Source organism: Oncorhynchus kisutch, linkage group LG24 (genome assembly GCF_002021735.2).
Source record: "Oncorhynchus kisutch isolate 150728-3 linkage group LG24, Okis_V2, whole genome shotgun sequence".
Taxonomy (NCBI): domain Eukaryota; kingdom Metazoa; phylum Chordata; class Actinopteri; order Salmoniformes; family Salmonidae; genus Oncorhynchus; species Oncorhynchus kisutch.
Genome location: NC_034197.2, coordinates 17,316,628 through 17,343,050, shown reverse-complemented (window position 1 = coordinate 17,343,050; position 26,423 = coordinate 17,316,628). Strand labels below are relative to the sequence as shown.

General features: G+C 41.2%; 3 protein-coding genes across 9 annotated transcripts; 2 read left to right on the top strand and 1 right to left on the bottom strand.

The window, feature by feature from the left end:
- The first annotated feature begins 2,685 nt into the window (after positions 1 to 2,685).
- On the top strand, positions 2,686 to 5,887 carry LOC109869316 (suppressor of cytokine signaling 2). Its single transcript, XM_020459389.2, has 4 exons — positions 2,686 to 2,995; positions 3,377 to 3,462; positions 3,827 to 4,058; positions 4,397 to 5,887. The coding sequence occupies exons 3-4, from the start codon at positions 3,881 to 3,883 to the stop codon at positions 4,873 to 4,875; spliced, it is 657 nt and encodes a 218-aa protein (XP_020314978.1). The 5' UTR covers positions 2,686 to 2,995; positions 3,377 to 3,462; positions 3,827 to 3,880; the 3' UTR covers positions 4,876 to 5,887.
- Positions 5,888 to 9,767: 3,880 nt separating this feature from the next.
- On the top strand, positions 9,768 to 16,050 carry LOC109869315 (small integral membrane protein 29-like). Of its 6 annotated transcripts, XM_031804453.1 has the most exons (8): positions 9,799 to 9,857; positions 10,671 to 10,743; positions 10,921 to 11,715; positions 12,343 to 12,420; positions 12,533 to 12,815; positions 12,925 to 12,950; positions 13,135 to 13,240; positions 14,404 to 16,050. In XM_031804453.1, exons 5-8 carry the CDS (start codon positions 12,708 to 12,710, stop codon positions 14,470 to 14,472), a joined length of 309 nt encoding a protein of 102 aa, XP_031660313.1. In that variant the 5' UTR covers positions 9,799 to 9,857; positions 10,671 to 10,743; positions 10,921 to 11,715; positions 12,343 to 12,420; positions 12,533 to 12,707; the 3' UTR covers positions 14,473 to 16,050. The 6 variants fall into 6 exon arrangements, with proteins under 6 accessions (XP_020314976.1, XP_020314977.1, XP_031660313.1 ...); XM_031804454.1 differs by lacking the exon at positions 10,671 to 10,743 and having other exon boundaries at positions 9,811 to 9,857; XM_031804452.1 differs by having other exon boundaries at positions 9,815 to 10,743.
- Positions 16,051 to 16,211: 161 nt separating this feature from the next.
- Positions 16,212 to 25,496, bottom strand: LOC109869314 (high mobility group protein HMG-I/HMG-Y). Of its 2 annotated transcripts, none has more exons than XM_031804455.1 (5): positions 25,135 to 25,496; positions 24,126 to 24,238; positions 22,798 to 22,878; positions 20,506 to 20,562; positions 16,212 to 18,442 (listed from the first exon to the last, which is right to left on the bottom strand). In XM_031804455.1, the coding sequence occupies exons 2-5, from the start codon at positions 24,222 to 24,224 to the stop codon at positions 18,383 to 18,385; spliced, it is 297 nt and encodes a 98-aa protein (XP_031660315.1). In that variant the 5' UTR covers positions 24,225 to 24,238; positions 25,135 to 25,496; the 3' UTR covers positions 16,212 to 18,382. The 2 variants fall into 2 exon arrangements, with proteins under 2 accessions (XP_031660315.1, XP_020314975.1); XM_020459386.2 differs by having other exon boundaries at positions 25,360 to 25,496.
- Between the last annotated feature and the right edge of the window lie 927 nt (positions 25,497 to 26,423).

Genomic DNA, 26,423 nt, shown 5'->3' with positions numbered 1-26,423 from the left:
AATAATTATCAATGGAAATCAAATGTATCAACCCATGGAGGTCTGGATTTGGAGTCACACTCAAAATTAAAGTGGAAAACCACACTACAGGCTGATCCAACTTTGATGTAATGTCGTTAAAACAAGTCAAAATGAGGCTCAGTAGTGTGTGTGGCCTCCACGTGCCTGTATGACCTCCCTACAACGCCTGGGCATGCTCCTGATGAGGTGGCGGATGGTCTCCTGACAGATCTCCTCCCAGACCTGGACTAAAGCATCCGCCAACTCCTGGACAGTCTGTGGTGCAACGTGGCGCTGGTGGATGGAGCGAGACATGATGTCCCAGATGTGCTCAATTGGATTCTGTCTGGGGAACGGGCGGGCCAGTCCATAGCATCAATGCCTTCCTCTTGCAGGAACTGCTGACACACTCCAGCCACATGAGGTCTAGCATTGTCTTGCATTAGGAGGAACCCAGGGCCAACAGCACCAGCATATGGTCTCACAAGGGGTCTGAGGATATCATCTCGGTACCTAATGGCAGTCAGGCTACCTCTGGCGAGCACATGGAGGGCTGTGCGGCCCCCCAAAGAAATGCCACCCCACACCATGACTGACCCACCGCCAAACCAGTCATGCTGGAGGATGTTGCAGGCAGTAGAACGTTCTCCACGGCGTCTCCAGACTCTGTCACGTCTGTCACATGTGCTCAGTGTGAACCTGCTTTCATCTGTGAAGAGCACAGGGCGCTAGTGGCGAATTTGCCAATCTTGGTGTTGCCAAACCTGTGGACGTCGTGCCCTCATACCACCCTCATGGAGTCTGTTTCTGACCGTTTGAGCAGACACATGCACATTTGTGGCCTGCTGGAGGTCATTTTGCAGGGCTCTGGCAGTGCTCCTCCTCCTCCTCCTTGCACAAAGGCAGAGGTAGCGGTCCTGTTGCTGGGTTGTTGCCCTCCTACGGCCTCCTCCACGTCTCCTGATGTACTGGCCTGTCTCCTGGTAGTGCCTCCATGCTCTGGACACTACGCTGACAGACACAGCAAACCTTCTTGCCACAGCTCTCATTGATGTGCCATCCTGAATGAGCTGCACTACCTGAGCCACTGTGGGTTGTAGACTCTGTCTCATGCTACCACTAGAGTGAAAGCACCGCCAGCATTCAAAAGTGACCAAAACATCAGCCAGGAAGCATAGGAACTGGGTGGTGGTCTGTGGTCACCACCTGTAGAACCACTCCTTTATTGGGGGTATCTTGCTAATTGCCTATAATTTCCACCTGTTGTCTATTCCATTTGCACAACAGCATGTGAAATGTATTGTCAATCAGTGTTGCTTCCTAAGTGGACATTTTGATTTCACAGAAGTGTGATTGACTTGGAGTTACATTGTGTTGTTTAAGTGTTCCCTTTATTTTTTTGAGCAGTGTATTTAAATTATGCACAGATTTGACTGTACTCTATGCCTACATTAAAATCCACGCCAACGTTGCTTAAATTTGTCCTGAAAATATGCAATTAATGTAAATGTTTCATAAGAATGTCTGATTAAGGCTATAGAAAAAATAAAGTATGCAAGAAGAAGAGGATTTTGTAACAGATAATTGTGTAACAAAGCATAATGGTAAGGATCATTTGCCAACCCTCATCCTCAAATTTGGTATAAGGTAGGCTATGAAACATTGTTATTATTATTATTATTTGTGTATGCCTACTTGATTTACATTTTACTGCATTGTTAGGAGCCAGTAACATAACCATTTCGCTGCACCCGCTATAACATCTGTTAAACGGTGTACACGACCAATAAACTTGTATTTGATTTAGGTATAAAGCAATTCCAAGTAGTATTGTTTATCGTCTACACAAGCACACAGTACTGGTAGGCTAACTGACAAAATAATGGAAACACTTGAGTAAATGAGGGTTCTGGAAGCTCGGTTATGGTGGTGGGGTGCATTTTCCTGGCATGGTTTAGGTTTACTCAACCGCTTAGAGGGCAAGGTAAACGCTAGTAAGTACACAGCCATTCTAGTGATCACCTTCAGCCTACTGTATGATGAATCTTTCTATCCTGATGGGAGTGGATGACAATACCCCCATCCACAGGGCACGAGTGGTTACTGAATGGTTTGATTGATGAGCATGAAAACTATGTAAACCATATGCCATGGCTGTCTCTGTCACCAGATCTCAAGCCAAATGACCACTTATGGGAAATTCTGTAGTAACGCCCGAGACAATGTTTTCCACCACCATCAACAAAACACCAAATTATGGCATTTCACGTGAAAGAATGGTTGTCGCATCCTTTCAATAGAGTTCCAGACACTTGTAGAATTTATGCCAAGGCGCCTTGAAGCTGTTCTGGCGGCACAACCACCTATTAAGACACTTTATGTTGGTGTTTCCATTATTTTGGCAGTTAGCTGTATGGTGTATTTATTTCCATGAAATAAGAATATAATTATAGCCTACTGAAATTCATGTTTTCATTAATAGGTCATTATAAGTAAATAGGCTATGCATTTTTACCATGTTATTATCACTATTCCGAGCTATAATGTAAAGTCATATCGGACATTTTACGGAATACACCTTTCAGTGGGCCTTAGACCGCTTTCCGCTCCCTCTTTGGCTGTGGGTGACTTCATCGTTTGGGCCATGGATTGGTGGAACTGAGACCATATCATGCACACGTGACCACTCTTTCTGGGAATGTTCCTGGAAAGACGAGCGCTCCGTCAACAAGGAAAACTAGGAAAGGAAACAATGCAAAACGAAAAAACTCAGTGCCCAGACTCTAGACTAGTAAAGAGTACACACTGATAGACTGCCAGGTCGTGCATTTAGAGGGCAGCTCGTGACATATTGTGGATTGTTTGTTTAATATATCCCTGAAAATATCATACATCATGCAGGATACCAAACAAGTGCTCCAGATCTTTCGTTGCGCTGTGTGGCTCAAGGCTTCAGTTTGAATTGCTGAGGACATGAACTGTTTAACCAGTGCAGGTAAAATGAATGATCAGTTGCAGCAGCCAATATAAATGTTCTGCGTTATTGAATGTATGTTCTCCAATACAGAAGAAGCCTAATTGTAATGCGGTTTCTATGCCAAAAAGTGGTTTATGCGCCAAGAAGACGTGAATTGAGAGATTCGGCATCATATTTTGTTCGCAGCATTTAGCCTATTCAACATAATCTTAAGTAGTAAGCTACTGAATCTCATTGCATGTTCTATATTGGCTATCGGCGATTTAAGTCTATGTTTGGCTATAGGATGTATCCAGACTACCGTTGCGCAAACTAGACAACTTTCATGTAGAATGGTGAAACATTTAAATAAACTGTGAAAAACGTGAAATATTCCTAATTAGTGTCATTTGGTTCTAGGAGTTAGGCTGCAGAAGATCTTCTGAAAAGGCTGTTTCAAGGGTTAGACCTCTGGGGATTTCAAGAACGCACTTAGGCTCGTAAAGGTGAGAAATAGCCCCATTTCAAAAGCCGATTTTATAAAAATAATTATAGGCCTAGATGTGAGCCTACAACTTTAGTCTAAGACATACTGTATTTTCCATTAAGATTTGACAAACGACCATAGTAGTTAATGTAGTGAGTGGAATTATTTGGACACATATAGGACGCATAGGCTATTCAACACAGCAAATTATTCAAATCATGGAGTGATGCTAACACAAGTTAATTTATAGGGCTAGGCGTCACAATGTCTGGCTTTTGGAAATGGAAATTCTTTAAATAATTTTTATATAACTGATTAGGCTCCTATCAATTTGTATGTATGAGCTTTAGTTGATTTGTGTGTATGTTAACGTTCTTTTTAAGACTTTGGATGGGATACATACAGCTAGGTGTCTAAAACAGATTGAGAACCATCGGATGCCCAAATCCTCCGGTGTACCATTGCCTTCAGGCCCAATGATTATTCCGACCAGTGCCCCCGACAAATCCCTCAATGCAGTCTGGCTAAAGGACAGCGAGCTGGAGCCACGTCGAATTGAGTCAAGAGAGGATGCCGCACGGTTGCAAAGAGCCATGTCTCACCTTCAGGAGTCAGGTTGGCATATTTTCGTTATTGTAGGCCTACATTTCGATTTATGGACTATTGTAGTCAGCTGTCTGTGAACACATTTTCTGTCTCCTTAGAATGCTCAGACAACAACCATATTGCATTAGACCTACAGCCGATTGAAATGTCATGTTACATATTTTTTTTCACTATTCAAACTTTATATCTGTCTATATCTGACATGAATGTAGCCTAACATTTAAATTCAGATGACATTATGTAAGGAATGTTTGACAGACTAAACGTAATGCACACTTATGCATCTAATATTTCCAGCTACATGTCCCTCTCCCTCTTGCTCATGCTCCCCTCTGTGTGTTTTGCAGGCTGGTACTGGGGCCTCCTGACAGCTGCTCAGGCTAAGCAGGTTCTGATTGATGCTCCAGAGGGGACTTTCCTTTTGCGGGACAGCTCCTACCAGGGATACCTCCTCACCCTGTCTGTGAAGACCAGCCTTGGCCCCACACACCTCCGTATAGAGTACGCCACTGGCATGTTTGGCTTCGACTCTGTAATTGTGGCACGGCCACGACTGCGGCGTTTTGAGGGTGCTGTAGATCTGGTGCAGCACTATGCCCTGACTTACAAGCATCTGGCCACTCAAAATGACACAGGCGGGGGTAACCCTTCGGTCCCTACAGAGAAAACTCTGCAGCTCAAACTCACCCGGCCCCTCCATAAAGTCTCCCCTAGTCTCCAGCACCTTTGCCGCATCACTATCAACGAGCATTCTCGCTGTCACCAGGACTTACCCTTGCCTAGGCGGCTACGGGACTTTTTGCTGGAATACCCTTTTGTGTTGTAGGAAATGTTAATCAGATTTTTTGATACTCCTGAATTGTACTGTTAAATCTGACAATTTCGATCAATGTCCTAATATAGTGATGAAAATTCATATGAATCATAAAGATTTCCGGACCATAGTCTTGCTGCAAAAGTGGCTGATCTGAGTGTCCTATTCATTCCTATTTTTTCTGAATCCTGGAGTGTAACTTGGTCATTATCAAGGTTGTGTAGTTTCAGCTGATCTCACTAACGTTTTTTTTTTTTAAAGACTGTCATTGTGGTAATCAATTTCAGGTCCAACTTAGGTTTCCTTATAGATCTTTGAGATGCTGAAATAACCATCTCTTGAACTGAGGAATAACACAATAACAAACAGCAAAATGCTGCTTGTGAAGCTTCCTCATAACCTTCAACACTGCCTTATGTGTAAATGAGTGTGCTTTCTATCATGGTTTATTTGCGACCATTTTGCAGAGCTATTTGGATTTGACATTGATCTGTTTTCATGTGTGACAGTAGCCAAATTAACTCCATTAATATTGTTGTTCTTTTTTATGATGATCACTGATCTATGTCTTAAGGTCGGGGGAATTGGCCAATTGAAACAATATAAGAATGCAATGCGAGAGAGTGTGGCATGTTTTCTATTTTTTTGTGGTTATACTTTGGTTAAGTTGTTTAACAGGGAGCATTAAAATCTTGTATTGGTAAAAAAAAAATCACTGTCTCTGTTTGTTTATAATTTTGGACTTAAATTAAATTAAATATAGAATTGTTGTTTTTAGTCATTAGACTGTATACGTTCCAGAACATATTAGTTACTATAAGCCTCCTATGGGAGGCTACAATAAACCCAAATGAACCTAGAAGATATGCAAAATTAATGGACCATTATTTGTGTTTCCATGAAATGTTCTGCTTTTTAAATGTGAAAATCAAGTATAAGCCTCATCTATTTATTTTGCCACAGAGCAATTACATGTTTTTCGATAAACCATTTTGTAATAAAAATGTGATCTTTTATAACTGCCCATTTTATACCTGTCCCTGTATCTGCCTCTTGAGAATGATTGAGAATAGCAAAGGTGCATTATGACAGTATTTTGATTCATCTCTTGACCTGGTTTGCTCAGCTTCAGCTCACCGCTCTTTCTAGGAAAGTAAAGACAGGGAAAAATGCAGTGCTCTTTAAGGAAACCATAGAAACTACGAACAATAGTGTGTGTGTGTGTTTGCTGCAGGGTGTGTGTGTGTTTGCTGCAGGGCGTGTGTGTGTGTGTGTGTTTGCTGCAGGGTGTGTGTGTGTGATGGGGGAGGGGGGAGGAGTTCTGCACTTGTAAGCCCTCTTTTACCTTTCCCAGAATGATTAAGCCTGTTTCTGTTTGACCCCATGTTCACCCATAGGTTCTCTGATGAAGGTTCTCTGTTGTTTCCTTTAATTTCAACATGGACATTCATTGATTATTGTACAAAAACAATCTCCCCACTCCCAGTTTACGTCATTACAGAGAGATACTGCATGAGTGCACAGCAAAGGTTGGGGCTTATGCTGTAGTCATATGATATATCACTAATGCAGAGGTGTGTGTGTGTCTGAGTGTGTGTGTTTTTGTTGAGTGACTCACCATTCCTGGAATAAGGATTCCTGAAGGCTGCTGCAACCACAACTCACCCCTAGATGATTATCACTCAAAGCCCCAACTACAGAGAGCGGAAGAGAGATGGACAGACAGAGAAAGACAGGGTGTGGGATAAGACAATTTTTAACAATCACTTTTCATAATTTGCCATATTCATTCATGGCTTCTGTTTCTTTATTACAGTTATTTTTTATTACACACTCTTATCTACCGCTTACTTCCCAGTAAGGGACTTCTTAGAGGACCCTGACCTTGAACATAACGCACTGTTCTGTAAATTATTGAAATAGCGGGTATGATTAATGAAAATACATTTATGACCTTTTTACTGTAGATTGAATAAACACAAATATACTTCTTCAGAGTTCATCCTCTTACTTCGGCGTAGAAGTGCTCTTTAGAACTGCCCAAATAATCACATTATTCTAGGTTCAAACTGCAGCAAAAACAGCAGAGCAACAAGTCCATGTACAGTACATGTCGATGTATTGAATTCATTTAGGTTTACCTAGACCCACAAGTAAAAAGATGATTTCATCTCCCCAGCACCAACATGAGTTGAGGTCTTACATTAGGACAAACTTACTCATGCCAAATATGATTGCTCTTTACTTTCTCCATCCCCTCAAAATCAAATCAAATGTTATTTGTCACATGCTTCATAAACAGGTGTGGACTAACAGGCCCTTCCCAACAATGTAGAGAGAAAAATATAGAAATAACAGAAAAAATAATAACACAAGGAATAAATACACAATGAGTTGGCTATATACACAGGGTACCAGTACTGAGTTGATGAGCAGGGGTACGAGGTAGATACTGCATGTATATATAGGTAGGGATAAAGTGACTAGGCAACAGGATAAATAATAAACAGTAGCAGCAGTGCATGTGATGAGTCAAAAGAGTTAGTGTAAAAAGGGTCAATGCAGATGATCCGGATAGCTATTTGGTTAATCATTTAACTATTTGGCAGTCTTATTATAGCTTGGGGATAGAAGCTGTACAGGGTCCTGTTGGTTCCAGACTTGGTGCATCAGTACTGATTCCCATGTGGTAGCAGGGAAAACAGTCTTTGACTTGGGTGGCTGGAGTCTGAGAAGTTTTAGGGCCTTCCTCTGACACCACCTGGTACCACCTGGTCCTGGATGGCAGGGAGCTCGTCCCCAGTGATGTATTGGGCTGTACGAACTACCCTCTGTAGCACCTTGCAGTTGGATGCCAAGCAGTTTCCATACGAACTGGTGACGCAGCCAGTCAAGATGCTTTCAATGGTGCAGCTGTATAACTTTTTGAGGATCTGAGGGCCCATGCCAAATCTTTTCAGCCTCTTGAGGGGGAAGAGGCATTGTCGTGCCTTCTTCACGACCGTGTTGGTGTGTTTGGACCATGCTCTCGACCCACTCCACCACAGCCCCCTCGACGTGGATAGGGGCGTGCACGGCCATCCGTTCCCTGTAGTCAGTGAAAATGTCAGGGAAGACACCTGCCAGCTGGTCAGCGTATGTTCTGAGTATCTGTCCTGTTAATCCATCTGGCACCGCGGCCTTGTAAATGTTAACCTATTTACTCAAATCGGCGACGGAGATCACATTGTAGTCCGGAACATCTGGTTCTCTCGTGCATGGTTCAGCGTTGCTTGCCTCGAAGGGAGCATAGAAGGCATTTAGCTTGGTAGACTTGCGCCACTGAGCAGCTCGCGGTTGGGTTTCCCTTTGTAATCCATAGTAGTTTGCAAGCCCTGCCACATCTGACGAGCGTCAGAGCTGGCATAGTATAATTCGATCTTAGTCCTGTATCAACGTTTGGACTGTTTGATAGCTCGTCGGAGGTCGTAGCGGGATTTCTTATAAGTGTCCAGATTAGTGTCCTGCTCCTTGAAAGCGGCAGCCCTAGCCTTTAGCTCAGTGCGGATGTTGCTTGTAATCCATGGCTTTTGGTTGGGATATGTAAGTATGGTCACTGTGGGGACGATGTCGTCGATGTACTTTTTAATGAAGCTTGTGACTGACGTGGTGAACTCCCCAATAACATCGGGTGAATCTCAGAACATATTCCAGTCAGTCCTAGCGGAACAGTCCTGTAGCTTTCTCCATCCCTGACTAATGACACATATTTTTCCTAATGTTCACCATAAGTCACCATGGTCTACCTACTCTATGGCTCCATGTTTGTTTCCCCCCAATTTTGACTAAGGATTGTCCATTATTAGCCCTATGTATATTCTCTCATTGTGTCTGCCTGTAGTTATTTGTATTAATTACCAAACATGATCCATTACATGATCCAATTGTCATGCATCTCCATCTCTCTTTCCCCATTTACAATATAATTTCAAATGTTCTCTGAACTGGCTGCCTATGAGACAGAAAGAGACATCTGTTTACACAAGCTTGTTCTCTGTTTTCTAGGGTCTAGTGAGGGGAGGGGACTGGTGGTGCAGAGCCGGAGGAAGGGAGGGTGAGAGAGGGATGCACAAAGGCAGCTGCACTCAGAAAAAATGGAATTGCAATTCCAGCAGTCTTTTTCCTGGAAGTAGGGAAATACTGTGAGATTCCACTCTCTCACTGCTCCCACCACCTCTTCCAGCCCCCATCCCCCATACATGCCTAGCCCCTCATACATGCATGCATAAGCTACTCCAACACAAAGGCATTTCCACCTCAATATGCCCAGTGAAAAATAAATCAATATTGTTGCATTTGATTGGGCTCTGGAGTTTTTCTTGATCCCTGTCTTGCTGCTTTTTGTTTTATGCTGCTCTGTCTGTATGCTACGTCTTGCTTGTCCTATGTTGCTCTGTCTGTATGCTATGTCTTGCTTGTTCTATGTTGCTATTGTCTATATTGTAATTGTTTTTAATAACCTGCCCAGGGACTGCGGTTGAAAATTAGCCGGTTGGCTAAAACCGGCACTTTTACTGAAATGTTGATTAATGTGCACTGTCCCTGTAAAAATAAAAATAAACTCAAACTCAAACTCAAATATTACCTGGCCAGAAAAAAAGTATTGGCCCTAGTCGATAGAGGATTTAATTCCACCCTTACAACTAAATCTCAACCCACCATACAACTATCCACCAAAAAAGAAAAATGAAAACTAAACACAATACATAACTAGTATACCAAAGAGTTTAAGTGGCTATGACAGTACTTGAATGCTGTACAGTATGAGTTTGGCGACACCTACCGACTCATCAGGGGCATAGCTATCATTCATCCTCTGTTTGTTCCAGAGACGTTTCATTGGCTGCTTCCATCCGTTACTCATTGCTTGCATTCGTGGGTTGGCTTGTCAATCAAAGTGCTATTTTGTTTTCTTCCTGGTTAGCTTCACAGTGACAGAGGAGCAAAAACATTCGGTGAGTGTTCATTATAACTACGTTTCTAATCATGGTAAATTGGACACATAATTTAGAGCTAGCAATGTGGTTATCCGCAAGTGATACTCTTCTAAAACACTTGCAATTTTTAAGCCAAATGTAAAAATAACTTGAGCTGCGCCAGCCAATAAGCTGTGCTGTCAGATTGGTATGCGACAGCTAGCTAGCTAGAGCTGCTCAATTTAGTAAGCTAAACGCACGATGTATGACATTGCTTGCATAACAACTTTAACGAACCAAGAAATAAAGATAATAGGCTAGCTAATATCGGATTAGTAGTAGTGGCTAGTAGTTAGAAACCATCACACAACCCGGTGTCGTGACTCGTGCGGTGGTGGTGGCCAGCAGCAGCTTTTTTGCTTGTTCACGTGCGTCGCCCTGGGCGCTGCGCAGATTCATTCAATTCTTCTTATCTGAATCTTTAAATTATTTGTATGAGTGTTATTTCACGAAATCAGATCTCAACATGAGCAGCATTTTACCCAAATCCACCCGTATGGACATTGTGTGGATCACATGACCATAGAATTGTAGGGCATATCCAAATAGAGTACCATAGAATGAGTCATAATACCCATACAACCTAGTGGTCAAAGAAGGAAATGGTTCCAATCGTTTTTCCACAATGGATTCTTCCCATAGTGGATTTTAGAAACGGCTAAAATAAGGGCTATGTTTCGTGTAGGATTACCCTGGCATGGTGTTTTGATAACCGTGTAAATCTCTCTAGGGCAAGTTGACTTATCAATATATTGACCTGTATTTACCCCCCCAAAATGAAATGATAATTAGCTGATAATGTGGAAATCATAAAGACCTACAAATGCCATGATGATTTGGACGAGACTGCTGAATTGAGGTAAAGGTAAGAATCACTGGATTAACTATCTAATGTTAGCTAAATTTTGTAATTAAAAAATTGGCTAAATTCCTTTTAAATGGGCAATTCTGTAAGAGATGACGTGCAGGAGCTTGCAGTGATTTGTAGTCTTGTATGATGTCTACTTTGACTCTAATTATCTTTTTTTATTTTTTATCTAAGAGTAAATAGAGCTGAGCTGAGCTTGGCCTCTAAGACCCTCACAAACTTCTACAAATGCACCATTGAGAGCATCCTGTCGGGCTGTATAACTGCCTGGTGCGGATACGGCACTGTCCGCAACCACAGCCCAACGCATTGCCGGGGGCACATTCCCTGCCCTCCAGGACAGTTACAGCAGCCGGTGTCACAGGAAGGTCAAGAAGATCATCAAGGACCACAGCCATCCGAGCTACGGCCTGTTCATTCTGGTACCATCTAGAAGGCGAGACTGAGAAACAGCTTTTATCTCCAGGCCATCAGACTGTTGAACAGTCACCACTAGCCTTAGTCACTATTCTAGCCAGCTACCACCCGATACTTTACCCTGCACCTTACTGCCCTGTGTACATAGTTATTGAACACTGGTTACTTTAATAAAGTTTGCATACTGTTTTACCAACTTTAGGTGTATATACTGTATTCTATATAACTACTGCTGTACGCACCTTTTCTATCCATATACTGTCCATACTGTCTTTTCACACCATTATATTTATGTACATTATACATTTTTATTTTCTGTTCTCTGACTTTGCTCATTATGATGTTTCTCAATTTTCTGGATTATGTGTGTATTTATTTATTTGTATTGCTAGGTATTTCTGCACTGTTGGGGCTAGAAACACAAGCATGTTTCTGCACCTGCTATAACATCGCTGTACCTGACCAATAAACTTTGATTTGAGCTGCTCAAAGTGACAACCATTTGAGAGCTGCGCGCTCTTGCTCCCCATCGGATTATTCCGCTCAAACTAGGTTGTGTATGGGCGTGTGTGATTATTAATCTACATAACAAACTAGGTTGTGTATGGGCGTGTGTGATTATTAATCTACATAACAAACTAGGTTGTGTATGGGCGTGTGTGATTATTAATCTACATAACAAACTAGGTTGTGTATGGGCGTGTGTGATTATTAATCTACATAACAAACTAGGTTGTGTATGGGCGTGTGTGATTATTAATCTACATAACAAACTAGGTTGTGTATGGGCGTGTGTGATTATTAATCTACATAACAAACTAGGTTGTGTATGGGCGTGTGTGATTATTAATCTACATAACAAACTAGGTTGTGTATGGGCGTGTGTGATTATTAATCTACATAACAAACTAGGTTGTGTATGGGCGTGTGTGATTATTAATCTACATAACAAACTAGGTTGTGTATGGGCGTGTGTGATTATTAATCTACATAACAAACTAGGTTGTGTATGGGCGTGTGTGATTATTAATCTACATAACAAACTAGGTTGTGTATGGGCGTGTGTGATTATTAATCTACATAACAAACTAAGAGCTTCAGGAATTCATCTGTTTTTTCATCATTTTTATACAGTAACCTAGATTGAAAAATAGCATTATTACAATATTTTTTCCACAGGCTGAAGTGGGCCACTGATGTGGATGATCGACTCGCCCGGAGGGTTTCCAAAACCTCCCTTGGCCAGCGGGCAGCCCTGTATGTTGAGCCCTGATCTATATCATATCTGGATTAGGATTTCTCTGCCTTTTTTCCCTCTTTTGTATATGCCTTACCAGCATGTGACCTTTTGGTCTTTTGCCTCCCTCAGGCATATTTCACACTGATTTGTGAAGGAAGAGAGACCATGTGGAAGTCACATGAACAACAAGGATGAGACAAAAACAACTGGGAGTTAACTTGTTGAGGAGAGGACTGCTGCCGCCCAACTTCTCCCTCCAACTGGGGATTTGCTGCCTGTCCCACCCTCCACCCAAACATATGCAATGAACAGCACTACTCAGCCCCCTGCCATCATAGACGGGGATGTGGCAGTCAGTTCCGTGTTGGTACCATTCTTCCTCATCACCTTTATCGGGATAGCTGCAGCTGTGGTGAGTGGCTAACAGGGACATCACATGTTGGCCTACATCGATACAGTGAAGAATTACTACTTTGATGAGCTACAGCTTTTAAAAAAAAAAACTTTTTCTTTAATTGTAGGTGATGTATGTGCGCAGGAAGAGAAGGTAACTTGCTTTTATTAATTCATTTTATTCTCTTCTTTATTGCTCTCAGCATGTGTATGGTTGCTTATTAAATTGGCCAACTCCTTTTGAACAATACCCAGAATTCCTGCAATAATGTCCAAAAAGAGTCTTCTTACATTGGTCACCATGTCACGGTATACTCCTTTCCTATTGTGTGTTTTAGAATTGACAGGCTCCGGCACCAGTTGCTTCCAGTCTATACCTACGACCCCTCAGAAGAATTACATGAAGTTGAACAGGAAATGCTGTGGAAAGAGGAAGATACTAAGGTATGATTTAACCCTCGTCTTTGTCTATGTATCAATTGATAAGCTGCAGTAACATCTGGGATCCCTCCCTATGTGGCACTTTTATTCCATACGAAAAATAAAATGTGACTTTTACAAACACTAGATGGCGACATTGGCCACGCATAAATATAGGCCTTTTTTACATAATGTAGTCACAGATAAGAGGAAGGAGACGGATGTCTACATCTGTAGCATCCATTCAGAACTTCTACTCACCACCAAGTATGGTGATGAGAGGAAGTCCAGTGGTGGGGAATGTGAGAAGATGGGGCTAGATGACATTTGTCAAATGACAATATTTTATGAACAGCGTGCACTAAGTTTTGTAGACTTGACCCTTTGCCAAAGTTTCAAGAACTTGCATTGTTTAGGAGGAGTCCAAAGGCACATTTGAGTTATTGCACATTCACACTTTACAAAGAAGGCGTTCCCTAATGGAAATATGGAAATGAATGCTAAAAAGGGCCAATAAGATCTTGCAAGCCCGTGCTTGGCTCTGCCCACCTCACTTGTTCTGCCCACTATGCTTAATTTGCTCCCATTGGAAACAATACTGAGATATAAAAAATATTGAAAAACTCCGCTGGCCAGTATCTTTGATGTAGTAGTATCAAATGGAGCAACTTGTGGCTCATCTTTGTTTGTAAATTTAAAAAATAAAATAAAGATCAGTCAAGAATGTAGAGCTGTAGAATAATCTTTGCTGTGTTTTAGGAAGATTTTATGAATGATGATATTTACAAATGTAGACATTTATTTGAGAACTTGGTCACATGTAAAGGTAGGTTTATTTTGCAGAGAGGCGGTACAACTAAGTACCCTCACTTATATGTGAATTAGAGTACGGAGCAGTCTGACTGCGTGTTGGATGCCTTTCTATCTGATTCTTCCAGACCATTTTGTCACCTGACATGCTATCACTTTACATTTGCGTGCGGTATAAACTCTGTGTCGTCCACATGGGGGAAAAACTCTGAGCTGGATCTGTTGGAGCTTGATCTGTTGTTTCCAACATGGGTGTAAGTCAATTCAGCTTTAGGCACACTTTGTGAGTCACTCAAGATATTTGCACAAGGCGTTGACTTCAAATACAACAGCAATGAGGAAGATGAGTTGATCTAAAATCTAGTATGTGTCTTCAGGTGGTGAAGGGTTGGGCACGGTCCTACCAGCAGCAACGTCCCCTGTTGATGAAAGATGCCCATGCATGAGTGTGTTGGAGCAGGACATCGATCTGTGCCATCCTACAGATCAGTGGAGTTAACCCTTGAGATGCCAGATTTGTCAATCATTAAACACAAAGTTTTTTTTAGGAAAAGCATGAGAAATGGGAACAGCCTGTCATACGTTTGCATCATCATCTTTGTCATTATCATCCATCAGTCATCACCATCTCTATTGGAGCATTTACTTTGTACAGCGTCAGCTTCTAAGCTAAGGGGAGGTTGGTTATTATGTGAACCTCTGAAGCCATGCCCGTTTTCACGAAAGCCATACCCAAAACCACGGCACGTTGGCTAACTACTAGTGGACATTATTTATTTGAGACTATTTATTCATTTTTTTTAAAACTGTGTTTGTGTGTATGATTATGTGGGTGTTACTGAAACATTTGCCTTAATGTCCATTGTTACTGTTTTAAGTAGTACTATACCAGTGAGATTAGCAAAGCCTTGACCTTGGGTGGGAGACTTCCCGTTGTACTACTATTTTTAGTGATGTAAAATTAGGTTACTATGTCCCTCACTACTCAATGTCATAAGTTAAACAGATGTGCAGTCAATCAATTTGAGTCCTGCAATTTCCCTTGTTTGTTGCACTGTGAATACCATAATCAAAGCAACCAAAGGAATACCTCCTTCTCGTCATCATCCAGATATGTGATGATAAAACGGTGGTGAAGAGAGAGCAAGATTGTTTCCTGTTCTCTCTCTATTTTGTTTCACTTGAGTTGTTTCAAACATCACATTCAGAAATAGGATGTGCAGAGAGAGAGAACCCTCTGGCTGTATCTGGGATGTCACATAATGGCCAATGAATGTAGATAGTGAACCAGCCTCCCCTACCCCACCCACTCCTCTCCATTATTTAGCTGTGACTACTGCCCTAAAAATGTCCTGTCTGGAAGACAGGGCAACAGGATTATTGTTCTTCTAACAGAGGAATGTCATAGGCCTGACTGTATGCAGGAAACCTCATGTGTCATTAAAGAAATGAGTGAACAGTGATTCATCCTTGTATAATGTGCTCTAGTCTAGGTCACCCACCTTTCCTCCTTGCATTTGTGAATGTCATTCAGGATGAGAGATGAAGGCTCCCATTTGAAATCAACCATCTTATCAGCGCATGTCTATGTATGTAGGAGTCCACTCAATAATTTAAACAGGGAAATATATATATAATGTATTTCCATTCATTTGAATGTGGAATTTAGACTTTTGACTTGAATAATTGACTTTTTCCTGAATGCTAACAGCTATGTATTACGCTCCACTATTTATAAAGTTAATTCCCATGCAAATGAAACAATGCATTCGATTTAAAATGCGGAGTGTGTTCTGAAAAGAAAATACAGGACAGACTGATGAAAATACAAATTCTACATGTAATTTTGACATTACTTATCAAGATTTTGCACACTTGTTCAAGACTGATTTATTTTTGTTGCTTTTCAATTGAAGCACTAATTGTCTGTCCATGAAGTAAACTTGTATGCATCTTAGTGAGAATATGGACTTTTTATAGATGGTCTGGATGTAAAGCAAAAATAAAATGGAAAGGAGTTCCTATCCTGTCTTTAATCATTTGATATCAGTAACAATTGGAGAAACTGAAAGAGCGGGGATAAGCCAATTATAAACTGTGTAATAGGTCTAGAGTATACATTAGTCTAGCTTAAGTTATTCTCAAAAGACGGTGAAGAGGATGCAGGACAAGGCATGACCAAAAAAAAGTATAAATTCTTGTATTTATTGACCCTTTCTGGATACAAATTGTCATAGTGCGCAATAGAAATATAGACATTGTATATTAAAAAGAATGATCCCATCTCATTAACATGAATGAATTACATAACATGGATGATGTTGGTACATAGTCAAAATAGTTGCAGCTGTGAATGGATATATGTAATTACCGGAGTTCCACATGAGCATCATGCATCCCAAATGGCACTCTAACTATATAGTGCTCTACTTTTGACCAGGGCTCTGGTCAAAAGTAGTGCATTATAAAAGGGAATAGGGTGCCATTGAGTAATGCATACATGGAAAAGCGCCTGGTGCCAAAGCCGCACCGAGGTCTACAACAGAATAACCTGGAGAGAACACCCAGTCTTTGTCACTAAACACACACATGACAATCTGAATCAAGCAAACATTTCAGTGCACCAGAAGTAGGATTTATTAAAAAGAAAACACACCGTCTAAATCTACCAGTCAGCGAACACAAATTTGCAAAGCTGACAGATCTTCATGACTTTACACATTTTTGTGACCCGTCTCTGTACGCTCGCTTTAAAAACAAAGAGGAGCAGAGGGGGGTGTGAGAGCACACCTTCACTAGTAGCTAGGCTAGGCAGTCTTTAAAATACCAAATAACAGTCAGATTAAAAAAAGACCACGTAATACAAACATTTCTCACACACTTGCCAGAGTTGACATTGTACATTTGAAACCAGTTGAAGAATGCAATATGGGAAAGTTTAAAGTAAGCTGTCGTCAAGTGAGGTATGAGATTCTGGGCCTTGTCAGGCCCGTTGCAGTTTTCCGGGTTTTTATAACTGAGATTGTAGCAGCTTATAGGTTTGAGGAGAGACCCAGTAACTGGACTGTGATCTTGAGATCCCTGACACTGAGAAACACAAACAAAACAACATTGTTTTTCTGGAGTAGACAGCAGACACTGACTATCCTCACAGAAAAAGCAGAATATTTCAACATCCTGTACAAAGTGATGACGACACACAACAGGCCTTGTAAAGCAGTGAGAGGGAAAATGGAATGATCAGCTATTATACAGACCCATTGGATAAAACAGTGCCACAACAGTAACAATCCAGCTCTTAGTTTGGCCAAACAGTTTGTTACACAGTTCACCTAGAGCTGACCAAGTGGCCATGGGTTGCAACAAATGCTGTAGACTGGGAGGACCACATTAAGAGGAACAGCAGATGCCACAGAGTTCAAAAAAAGTTTCCTGGAGTGTTGAGAGAATGTAGCTCCCCAATCAATGAATCCCTACCCATCCTTAAGCCATTATGACATTATTATGACGAGTTTTTGTAGACATCAAAGCAGCACAATTACTCAGGTATTTGAGGGCATGTTATGACCCAGAGGAACACGATAAAACACAATCAGTTCGATCAAATCTTTGATTAGTAACAGTACACTTTAGTTAACACAAGCCTTTTCCAGTGTAGCCCCGAAGAGGCTATAGGGAGATGAGCACAAGCCACATCAGAGGCTAGTTAGGGGACAGCTTATTTTGGATGGGAGGGGGAGGAACAATTCTGCAATCAAAGAAGTAACAGGGAGAGGTCTAATACAGAGATTATAAATGTCTATAATAATATATTTAATGCTCATACTGTATTTTCTCCATATCAGCTTCTCCGCTGGTAAATTGATGTAAGGGATAGATTAAGCACTTCACACTTAAAAACAGCAAGTATAGGCAAAATTCACCTCTTGTCCAATAGAAAACAAGTTTATATGACCCACCAGCTCAACATACCGGTGTTAGGGGAAAAAATGAGTAACACTAAGCCGAGAGAATGTGCTATACACTGTCTTTTGAAAGAAGCGTGTCCAAAAACTCATCCGAACACATTTTTGTCCAGTATAAAAGACTTGCAATACCACGACATACACATAGAGAAACGGTTGTCCATCGCCTGTACTGTGATTCTTTGATAGATATGCTTGTTAAGAAACATCCATTGGTTTTCCAGTGCAGTTGCAAATAGAGGTTGGATGAAGTGTGTTGTTGACCCTCTAGCGAGAAGGCAAGAAAGTGAACTGTAGAAAAGAGGTTGGGGTGGCACCGGTATTGGAGATTCAGCCTAGCTCTGGTTGACAGGGAGTCAGTATGTTGAGTGAGGTAGCATGGGTTGCAAGTTTACTGGTCTTTCTCCCCCTCCTCTTCAGATGATTCCTGGGTTGCCTGTTCCTCCTTTTCCTGAAAAGACACCAAACACAGACCACAGTCAACCCATGTTTCTACTGGTTCACACCACAAATATAACACAGTAAGAAAAGGGGATCTGATCAAATATAAGTCACCAGAAGTGCATCAATCTTTCAACTACAATAAATGCCTTGCAATATGAACAAGGGGAGTCTTTAGGATTTGGGAGGGACTTGTACAGTGGCCTTGCTAGTGAAACATTGAGTATTGAAGTGGAAGAAGGAGTGATAAACAAAACCAGCGTGAAAGTCCCTAGAGCCCCCAGGGGAGGACTTGGCCATCTGTAGTGACTCATCTGAGTGGTGAGTCACACGGTGAGGCATCCTTCGCTCCCTCCCGTCTTACCTCCCCTCTACCTCAAACTCCCACCAACTCCTCCCACTCTGGTGCAGGAGAGTTCATTCATAAAAAGAGAGCGCAGTTAGGTGGGTAACTATGGGTCATTCCCCACTGTGACCAATGCAACACAGGCTTCTGGGAGTAGGCTACACTCACACTTATTTTATTTAAGGCCTGAGTATGCTTACAGTGGAGGCAAAGTTTGGTTGGTTTGTGCCGGATTAAACTGTAGTTTTTTTATAATTTTGCAAAAATTCCTTTATTCTAGACATTTTTGAATGGATTGAAATATGTATCACTATGTCAACAGTGATGTATGAAATTGTGGTTAAGCCCATAAAAAATGTAATATAATAGATTTAACTTAAACATGTATTTTCAACTATACCTAGTCGGTTTCAAAGACTCACTCAAGACAATGAACTCAACATACACTTGTGCAGAAGTCAATAGTAATTAAAAAAGAAACAGAAGATTGGATGTGTAAATATGTATAAACTACTATGTACATAATACAAAGCACATACAATACGGACCAATGGGTCTGTGTTTCCGATCAGTAACAGTGGTTCACTCCAGTGCAATATCGAATCAATAAACAGCATGTCTGTAAGGCAAATACAGTTCCTCAATAGCTCTATAACATAGCATAAACAGAAATGCATAGCATCCTTTAATACGTCTCTCAGTCCAGTGCAGGCTTGCTTGCCAAGACTTCCATGAGCTCTTTCTCCTGGCTCTCAATCAGGCCCGGGAGATATATAGACTTAAAACATTTGTATAGATCTGGCGGATAACTGGCCTCAAATGTAACCATAGCTTCCAGCATACAGCTTGCATGCAAACTATTCCCTAGCCTCCCTCTTGCCTGCTCAATCTTTTCACCCTGTTGTAAATACAATGAATACATTTTGACAATGGAAAGATAGCGCACATAAGGGCCCTCAGAGTCCGAGGTCTCCTCTGGGGTTTGTTCTCCCTTAAAGATAAATAAAGAAAAAGACATGAGTCATCATGAAAGTATAGTTAGGTACAGTTATGTACAGCTACGGGTTACAGTTTCATCAACAACAAATTCAATACCACAAAACACCTAATGAACACATTCTCCTTAACGCAAAGCTCAACTACAAGCAAAACTAGATTATTAACAATCATTGCTTACCTCGTCCCAGCTGTCTTCAGAATCGCGTGAAGACGTGTCCCACGGGTCAGTTTTTAGGCCAAAATTTGCCAATTCCTCATTCAGAGCTATCAGTGCCACCTGGAATGTGCGTTGTTTCAAAGAGGACGCGACAGACTCCAGGTGTAGTTGACTTCACACCTGGTAGCTGGTTGTTGCAAACAGAAAAGGTTAAGTTGAACGTTTTTAATTTGCACACAATGGTTTCCATGTTTTTTTTATGGTGGAAGAGCAGTGGAAGATAAGCAGAAGCCACTGGAAACCTTCCCACAACTTTATTCAACCAATCACAGGGGGTGCTGGGGTTGAAGTTCGCCTGGGACGACGAGTTTGCTTGTTCGTTTAGGTCCTTTTGTTTCTACGAACAAGCCAAATTTCGCTGTAAGCATGCTAACTTAAGACCTTTGGGATTTCTAACAGCAGTGAGAATGTGGAGGGGAACCAAACAGTGACAATTTAAGAGTGAGTCAGAGTCAAGGGGGGATTAGTTAAAGATAATATTAACACCTATGATAATAAGAGCTACTCTTACCTCTTTCTTGGGTCTTCCCCTGCGTTTCATCCCTGCAGTTGAGGCTGCTGGTGCCTTCTGTAAAATGAGGGAAGAAAAACTAACAATGAATCTAACTGCACAGAAACCTGCTAATCCTCTGTCACTAGAGGGCACTAATACTCATATTAGGAAGCAGATGGTTTGAGGGCATTGGGTTCATTGGCTATTATCTCGGGAATCTGACAGGAACTGCACACAGGGCACTCCAGCTCGCTGGCCACCTGGTCTGGGGCTCAGAGACAGCTGGTGAAATTGGGCAAGAAGAAACGAGCCCACTTCAGATCCATCCTTGCACACAGGGTTGTGTAGGTTAGTTTCTAAATGTAATCTGTTACAGTTACATATCCATAATTGTAATCGGCAATGTAACTTTTTGATTACCTAAATCCATACTTTCTGTTACTTTTAGAATACTTTCACCTTAAGAGGCTTTAGAAGACAAAAGGGATCCATCAAATGCATTTGGTGTGTCATCATAGTGGTTCCTGACTTATGGTCAGACTCGCTCACGTGGGAAAATGAAAACCTTTTTTCAATGCTGAATTGAATGTCATTGAGAAAACAGAACGGTTTCTTTATTATGTCTCATCTTTTAACTAAATGCAATCTATTAGCTTCCTAAATGTAACTAGTTATATCTAGCTGTCCAATAACATGTTCTGATGGAATGGCTTGTCCTGCACTTTGTTAAAACCTTGGGTGCATTGAGTGAATGTTGCAAAAAACATTTTGGTTCCTTTCTAAACGTGTTAAAAATGTAAACATTTGTTCAATGCTGAATTGAATGTCATTGAGAAAACAGAAAGGTGTATCTTTTCTGAATTTAAAAGTAATCCAATAAGTAATGTAGTTTTTCAAAGTAATATTTTTGCTGGTAATGTAACAGTTACCGTATTTTTGTAAATCAGATTACATGTAAACAATTACTCCCCAACCATGCTTGCACATAAACACACATGCATATATACACACTTATATCCTTTTCCTACACACACACACAGCGCCTAGAGGAGCGTGGGGGTTGGGGCGAGGGATAGAACTTGTCTGTTGCTATGGTGATGCGAGGGAGAAAAGAACTAGGGCTGTGTGTTGGGGGGTAATGTCAGCTTGCGGCCTCTGCACCTGCACCACACTGTGCATGACAAGCTACAGGAAGCTGGAGGACAGGAAGTCAGGGGGAATTAACCGAAAAAATGGGCGTCTCTTTAAGCAGCCAGTAAACCCAAGATCTTACAAATGGAAGCTCTGGCGCTGCTATTTTTTAGACTTGAGGTGAAAAGGGCCAAAATAATTACAGTTAACCTATAAATCATACTTAACAGGACATCCTTTGAACAGGAGGATGTGAGACAGTGGTGGAAAAAGTACCCAATTTTCATATTTGAATAAAAGTAAAGATGCCTTAATAGAAAATGCCTCAAGTAAAAGTAATCTGGTAAAATACTACTTGAAAAGTCTAAAAGTATTTTGTTTTAAATATCAAAAGTAAATGTAATTGTTAAAATATACTTAAGTATCAAAAGTAAAAGTATAAATCATTTCAAATTCCTTATATTAAGCAAATACAAATCATTTTATTTTGTATTTTTTACTGATAGCCAGGGGCACTCTCCAACACTTAAGACATCATTTACAAACAAAGAATTTGTGTTTAGTGTGTCCGCTAGATCAGAGGCAGTAGGGATGACCAGGGATGTTCTCTGTTTAGTGAGTCCGCTAGATCAGAGGCAGTAGGGATGACCAGGGATGTTCTCTTGATAAGTGTATGAATTGGACAATTTTCCTGTCCTGCTAAGCATTCAAAATTTTATGAGTACTTTTGGGTGTCAGGGAAAATGTATGGAGTAAAAAGTACATTATTTTCTTTAGGAATGTAGTGGAATAAATGTAAAAGTTGTCAAAAAAATTGAAATAGTAAAGTACAGATACCCCAAAATACTTTACACCTATTAGATTAGCTACCACTGTGATCCTTAAAGATAATCAAGAGTCATGGCTACATGACTATTTCTTAGTACTTGACTATGAGGATGAGGTTGAAAACTAAAGGTAGTATCAAGTTAAAACCATAGGGACAACTAAAACTATAGGAGCTGGTGACAGCTGTTCCATCTGACCCTAATGGTAATCTATGGTCAACAGTGGCCTGCACGATCAAATGTCTAATGTGGTTTTTGCAGGACGACTGAAAGGTGGCTGCCAAGCCTAGTTGACAGTCTAGCAGGTTAAATTCATTCGGTTGAGTAAAATAGGGCTAACATATTGCCTTACCTTGCCCTTGGTGACAGTCTTGTTCTTGCTACCCTTTGGCCTTCCCCTGGGCCTCTTTGGGGTAGGGGACCCACTGGGCTCCTGAAAGAAAAATATGGGAAATGGTCAGGTGGACAGCACAGCGTTACATTTGAACAGTCAAAGATGCCAACACATAAAATGTTGGTTCTATAGTTGTTGCACCCGAAGGTTTGACACTATGGACGTAATGATGAAGGAAGTGTCTTTTTATGGAGGGCAAACAACTTAGTCTAATTCCATGTATGATGTGATACGACACGCAGCTTCTTACATGGAATACTTTGTTATTCATGACACTAAGAGTGCACTGTTCAAGGTCAGTGCAACTGACACCTGTTGCTACTTTAAGACTAACAGGTGGTCACAGCCACATTGCCAAGTTCCATTAACTGTAACAAGCTGACAGTGGTTTAGATGACAGTGGTTTAGATCAGACCAAAAATATAGTAGTTGCGAATAAGAGGTAAGTAGGAAGTATTGGTATTGTATAACACAAAGATAATATACCACTGTGCAGACCTGTGTTCAGAATAGACTTCTAGGGCAGATTTAACTGTTGCATCAATTGCAAAACTAATTTGCCCAAAACAATACATTCAATGTAACAAAAATGCTAACATGATCACTCAACAGGGGTGGTGGTAGTTCAACAGCAAACACAAATAAACATGATTAATGCATTTGGCTGTATATTATGGAGGTGCAGGTTTTTATTACCTCCTCAGTTTGTTCACAGCAGCAGCTACTAGCAACAACGCAATCCAATACCAACAACACCCTCAGGAGAGTGACAGCAACATGGACCAATCATTGCTTTTACTCCGCTTATATAAACCAATCAGTTGGAAATAGAGGTGGGGTATGTGGGTTACCACTGGTTTAAGGGGTTCAGGTTACATATCAATGACAGCCTGCCAGACCAACGGTTGATCGTCATTACATATGCACACAGCCAGGGCTGGTGAGGAGGGGGTGGGGAAGGTAAAAAGAGAGACCTATCCAATGACTCTTTACACTAAGTCACATCAAGAGAAATGACACAATGGAGTCAGGAGTTCTCCATGGTGAAACTACATAGGAATAAGACACCTCTGACGGGCAACGCTACTGCTTTGCGGTGGGTTCTGAAACCTGCTGCAGGGTCAGGTTTTGGTTGACCAGTTAACTTAACCAGGAAAACTCTGTGCCCTAGTTGTTGTGGGCATAACTAGGCCCGGGAGCCATAACCAAGTAGGGCAGAGTGTTTCCTGGTCACACATGATCTATCATACAGAAGAAAGGTGGTGTTGTTTTATAAAGCTACTTACATCAGAACCACTTTTCACCTGTGGCTGTTTCCTTGGTCTTCCACGTCCCCTCTTCTCTGCCCCCTCCTCTTTTGGTGAGATGGTACCCTTGTCACTCATGTTGATTTATAATCCTGAGATTAAAAAGAAAAATAACGTTTTAATAATAGGGCCGATATTCACAAATTCATGTAAATAACATATACCACAGTATGATACTAAGAAATCTCCAAAAAACAATAATTACTCATTTTTTGTTATTACATTAGCAGTCTTATTACAGTGTAATTACATAGTAGGTACAGTGCCATAATGTATATTGCATTTGACTTATCCCAATGTATTTGCAGCACTGTTCGTTTGTGTCTCATTTGTGCTCCATTAGTGGTATATGCTACTGATACATAAACGGGGTATGCCAGTCAACCAGTTTGTGTGAACCGATTGTATTGCCCAGGGTTTCCCAAACGAGGTCCTGGGGCCCCCCACCCTGGGTGCACGTTAGCCATAGGACTACACAGCAGATTAAAAACAATCAAAGCTTGATAATGAGCTAGTTATTTGAATCAGTTGTGTAGTGCCAGGGCATTAACAAAACGTGCACCCAGGGGGGGCCCCAGGACCGAGTTTGGGAAACCCTGGTATAGCCTACATACAGCAGGATTCCGCGCGCAACGGAGACAGTGTATACCAAGCAAGTAGTGAAATGTCCTGGCTTGGTGTAGGCTGCAACAGCTCAGCAATGTTTAAAGCCCAGACGCTACGGATACCCAGTAGATTCAGTGCGTAGAATAGGCAAATGAAAACAAAAAGAGAATAAACGAGGTAGACCGTCTCTCGAAATTCAGTCGGCATAGACTGTATGCAATATCGTTGTATGAGTACAAAAATCAGTACACCGAGGTTATCAAATAACATTTACAACATTCACGCTTATCAGCCTATCGAATTATATGTCAAAATAACACGCAGGCGTGACCCTATGCAAGGTCAGTTTTGTGTTCACCGCAATGGTTTGGATTACTCCTACCTTGATCCCTTGAAGATTATGGCCCTCGAACGAATTCCCGCACAAACCAGTCGCTTGTTTTACCGGTTGAATCCTTTAACTAAAGCTCTTGTTATATATTCGACAGAGGCTACACAACGCCCGCCCCTTAAATTCCAGTCTGTGCAGCACAGCAACTAGAGAAGCAGACTATAGAATAGAGCCCCTAGACTAGAAGTAAAACATATTGTAGAATGTTTTATTTACCTGATTTAAAATGTAAGCTGCCGATCCAAAGCGTGCTAAAAATAGCTGTCTGTCTCTCTTCAAGATAAAGAAAATGCGCCAGCCTCAAGGAGTTGAGGGCAATTTAAAGAGGCGTCCTCACAGTAGCGATAACATTGAGGGCGGAGATATGATAAGTGGGCCACCCCAACACCCGTCATCCACCCCCAACCCCAGGTGGGCCCTGGAATCGAACCCACTACCCTGGCGTTACAAGCGCCATGCTCTAACAACTGAGATACAAAATACTACCCCAGTAATATACAATTATTAAATATTTCCCTAGGTTTATGTACCTTCAACTCATATTTTTTTAAATGTGATGTTTATTTCATAGAAAGTAATTCCAAGATGACTACAAACAGTACTGGTCAAACGTTTGGACACACCTACTAATTCCCGGGTTTTACTTTATTTTACTATTTTCTACATTGTTGAATCAGAGTGAAGAGATCAAAACTATGAAAAAACACATGGAATCATGTAGTAACCAAAAAAGTGTTAAACATATAAACATTTATTTTATATTTGAGATTCTTCAAAGTAACCACCCTTTGCCTTGATGACAGCTTTGCACACTCTTGGCATTCTCTCAACCAGCTTCATGAGGTAGTCACCTGGAATGCCTTTCAATTAACAGGTGTGCCTTTTTTTAAAGTTCATTTGTGGAATTTCTTTCCTTCTTAATGTGTTTGAGCCAATCAGTTGTGTTGTGACAAGGTACGAGTGGTATACAAAAGATAGCCCTATTTGGTAAAAGACCAAGTCCATATTATTTCAAGAACAGCTCAAATAAGCAAAGAGAAATGACAGTCCATCATTACTTTAAGACATGAAGGTCAGTCAATACAGAACATTTCAAGAACTTTGAAAGTTTCTTCAAGTGCAGTTGCAAAAACCATCAAGCGCTGTGATGAAACTGGCACTCATGAGGACTGCCACAGGAAAGGAAGACCCAGAGTTACTTCTGCTGCAGAGGATAAGGTCATTAGAGTTACCAGTTCGGATTGAATGACCTTCAAGTAATGAAGGACTGTCACGACTTC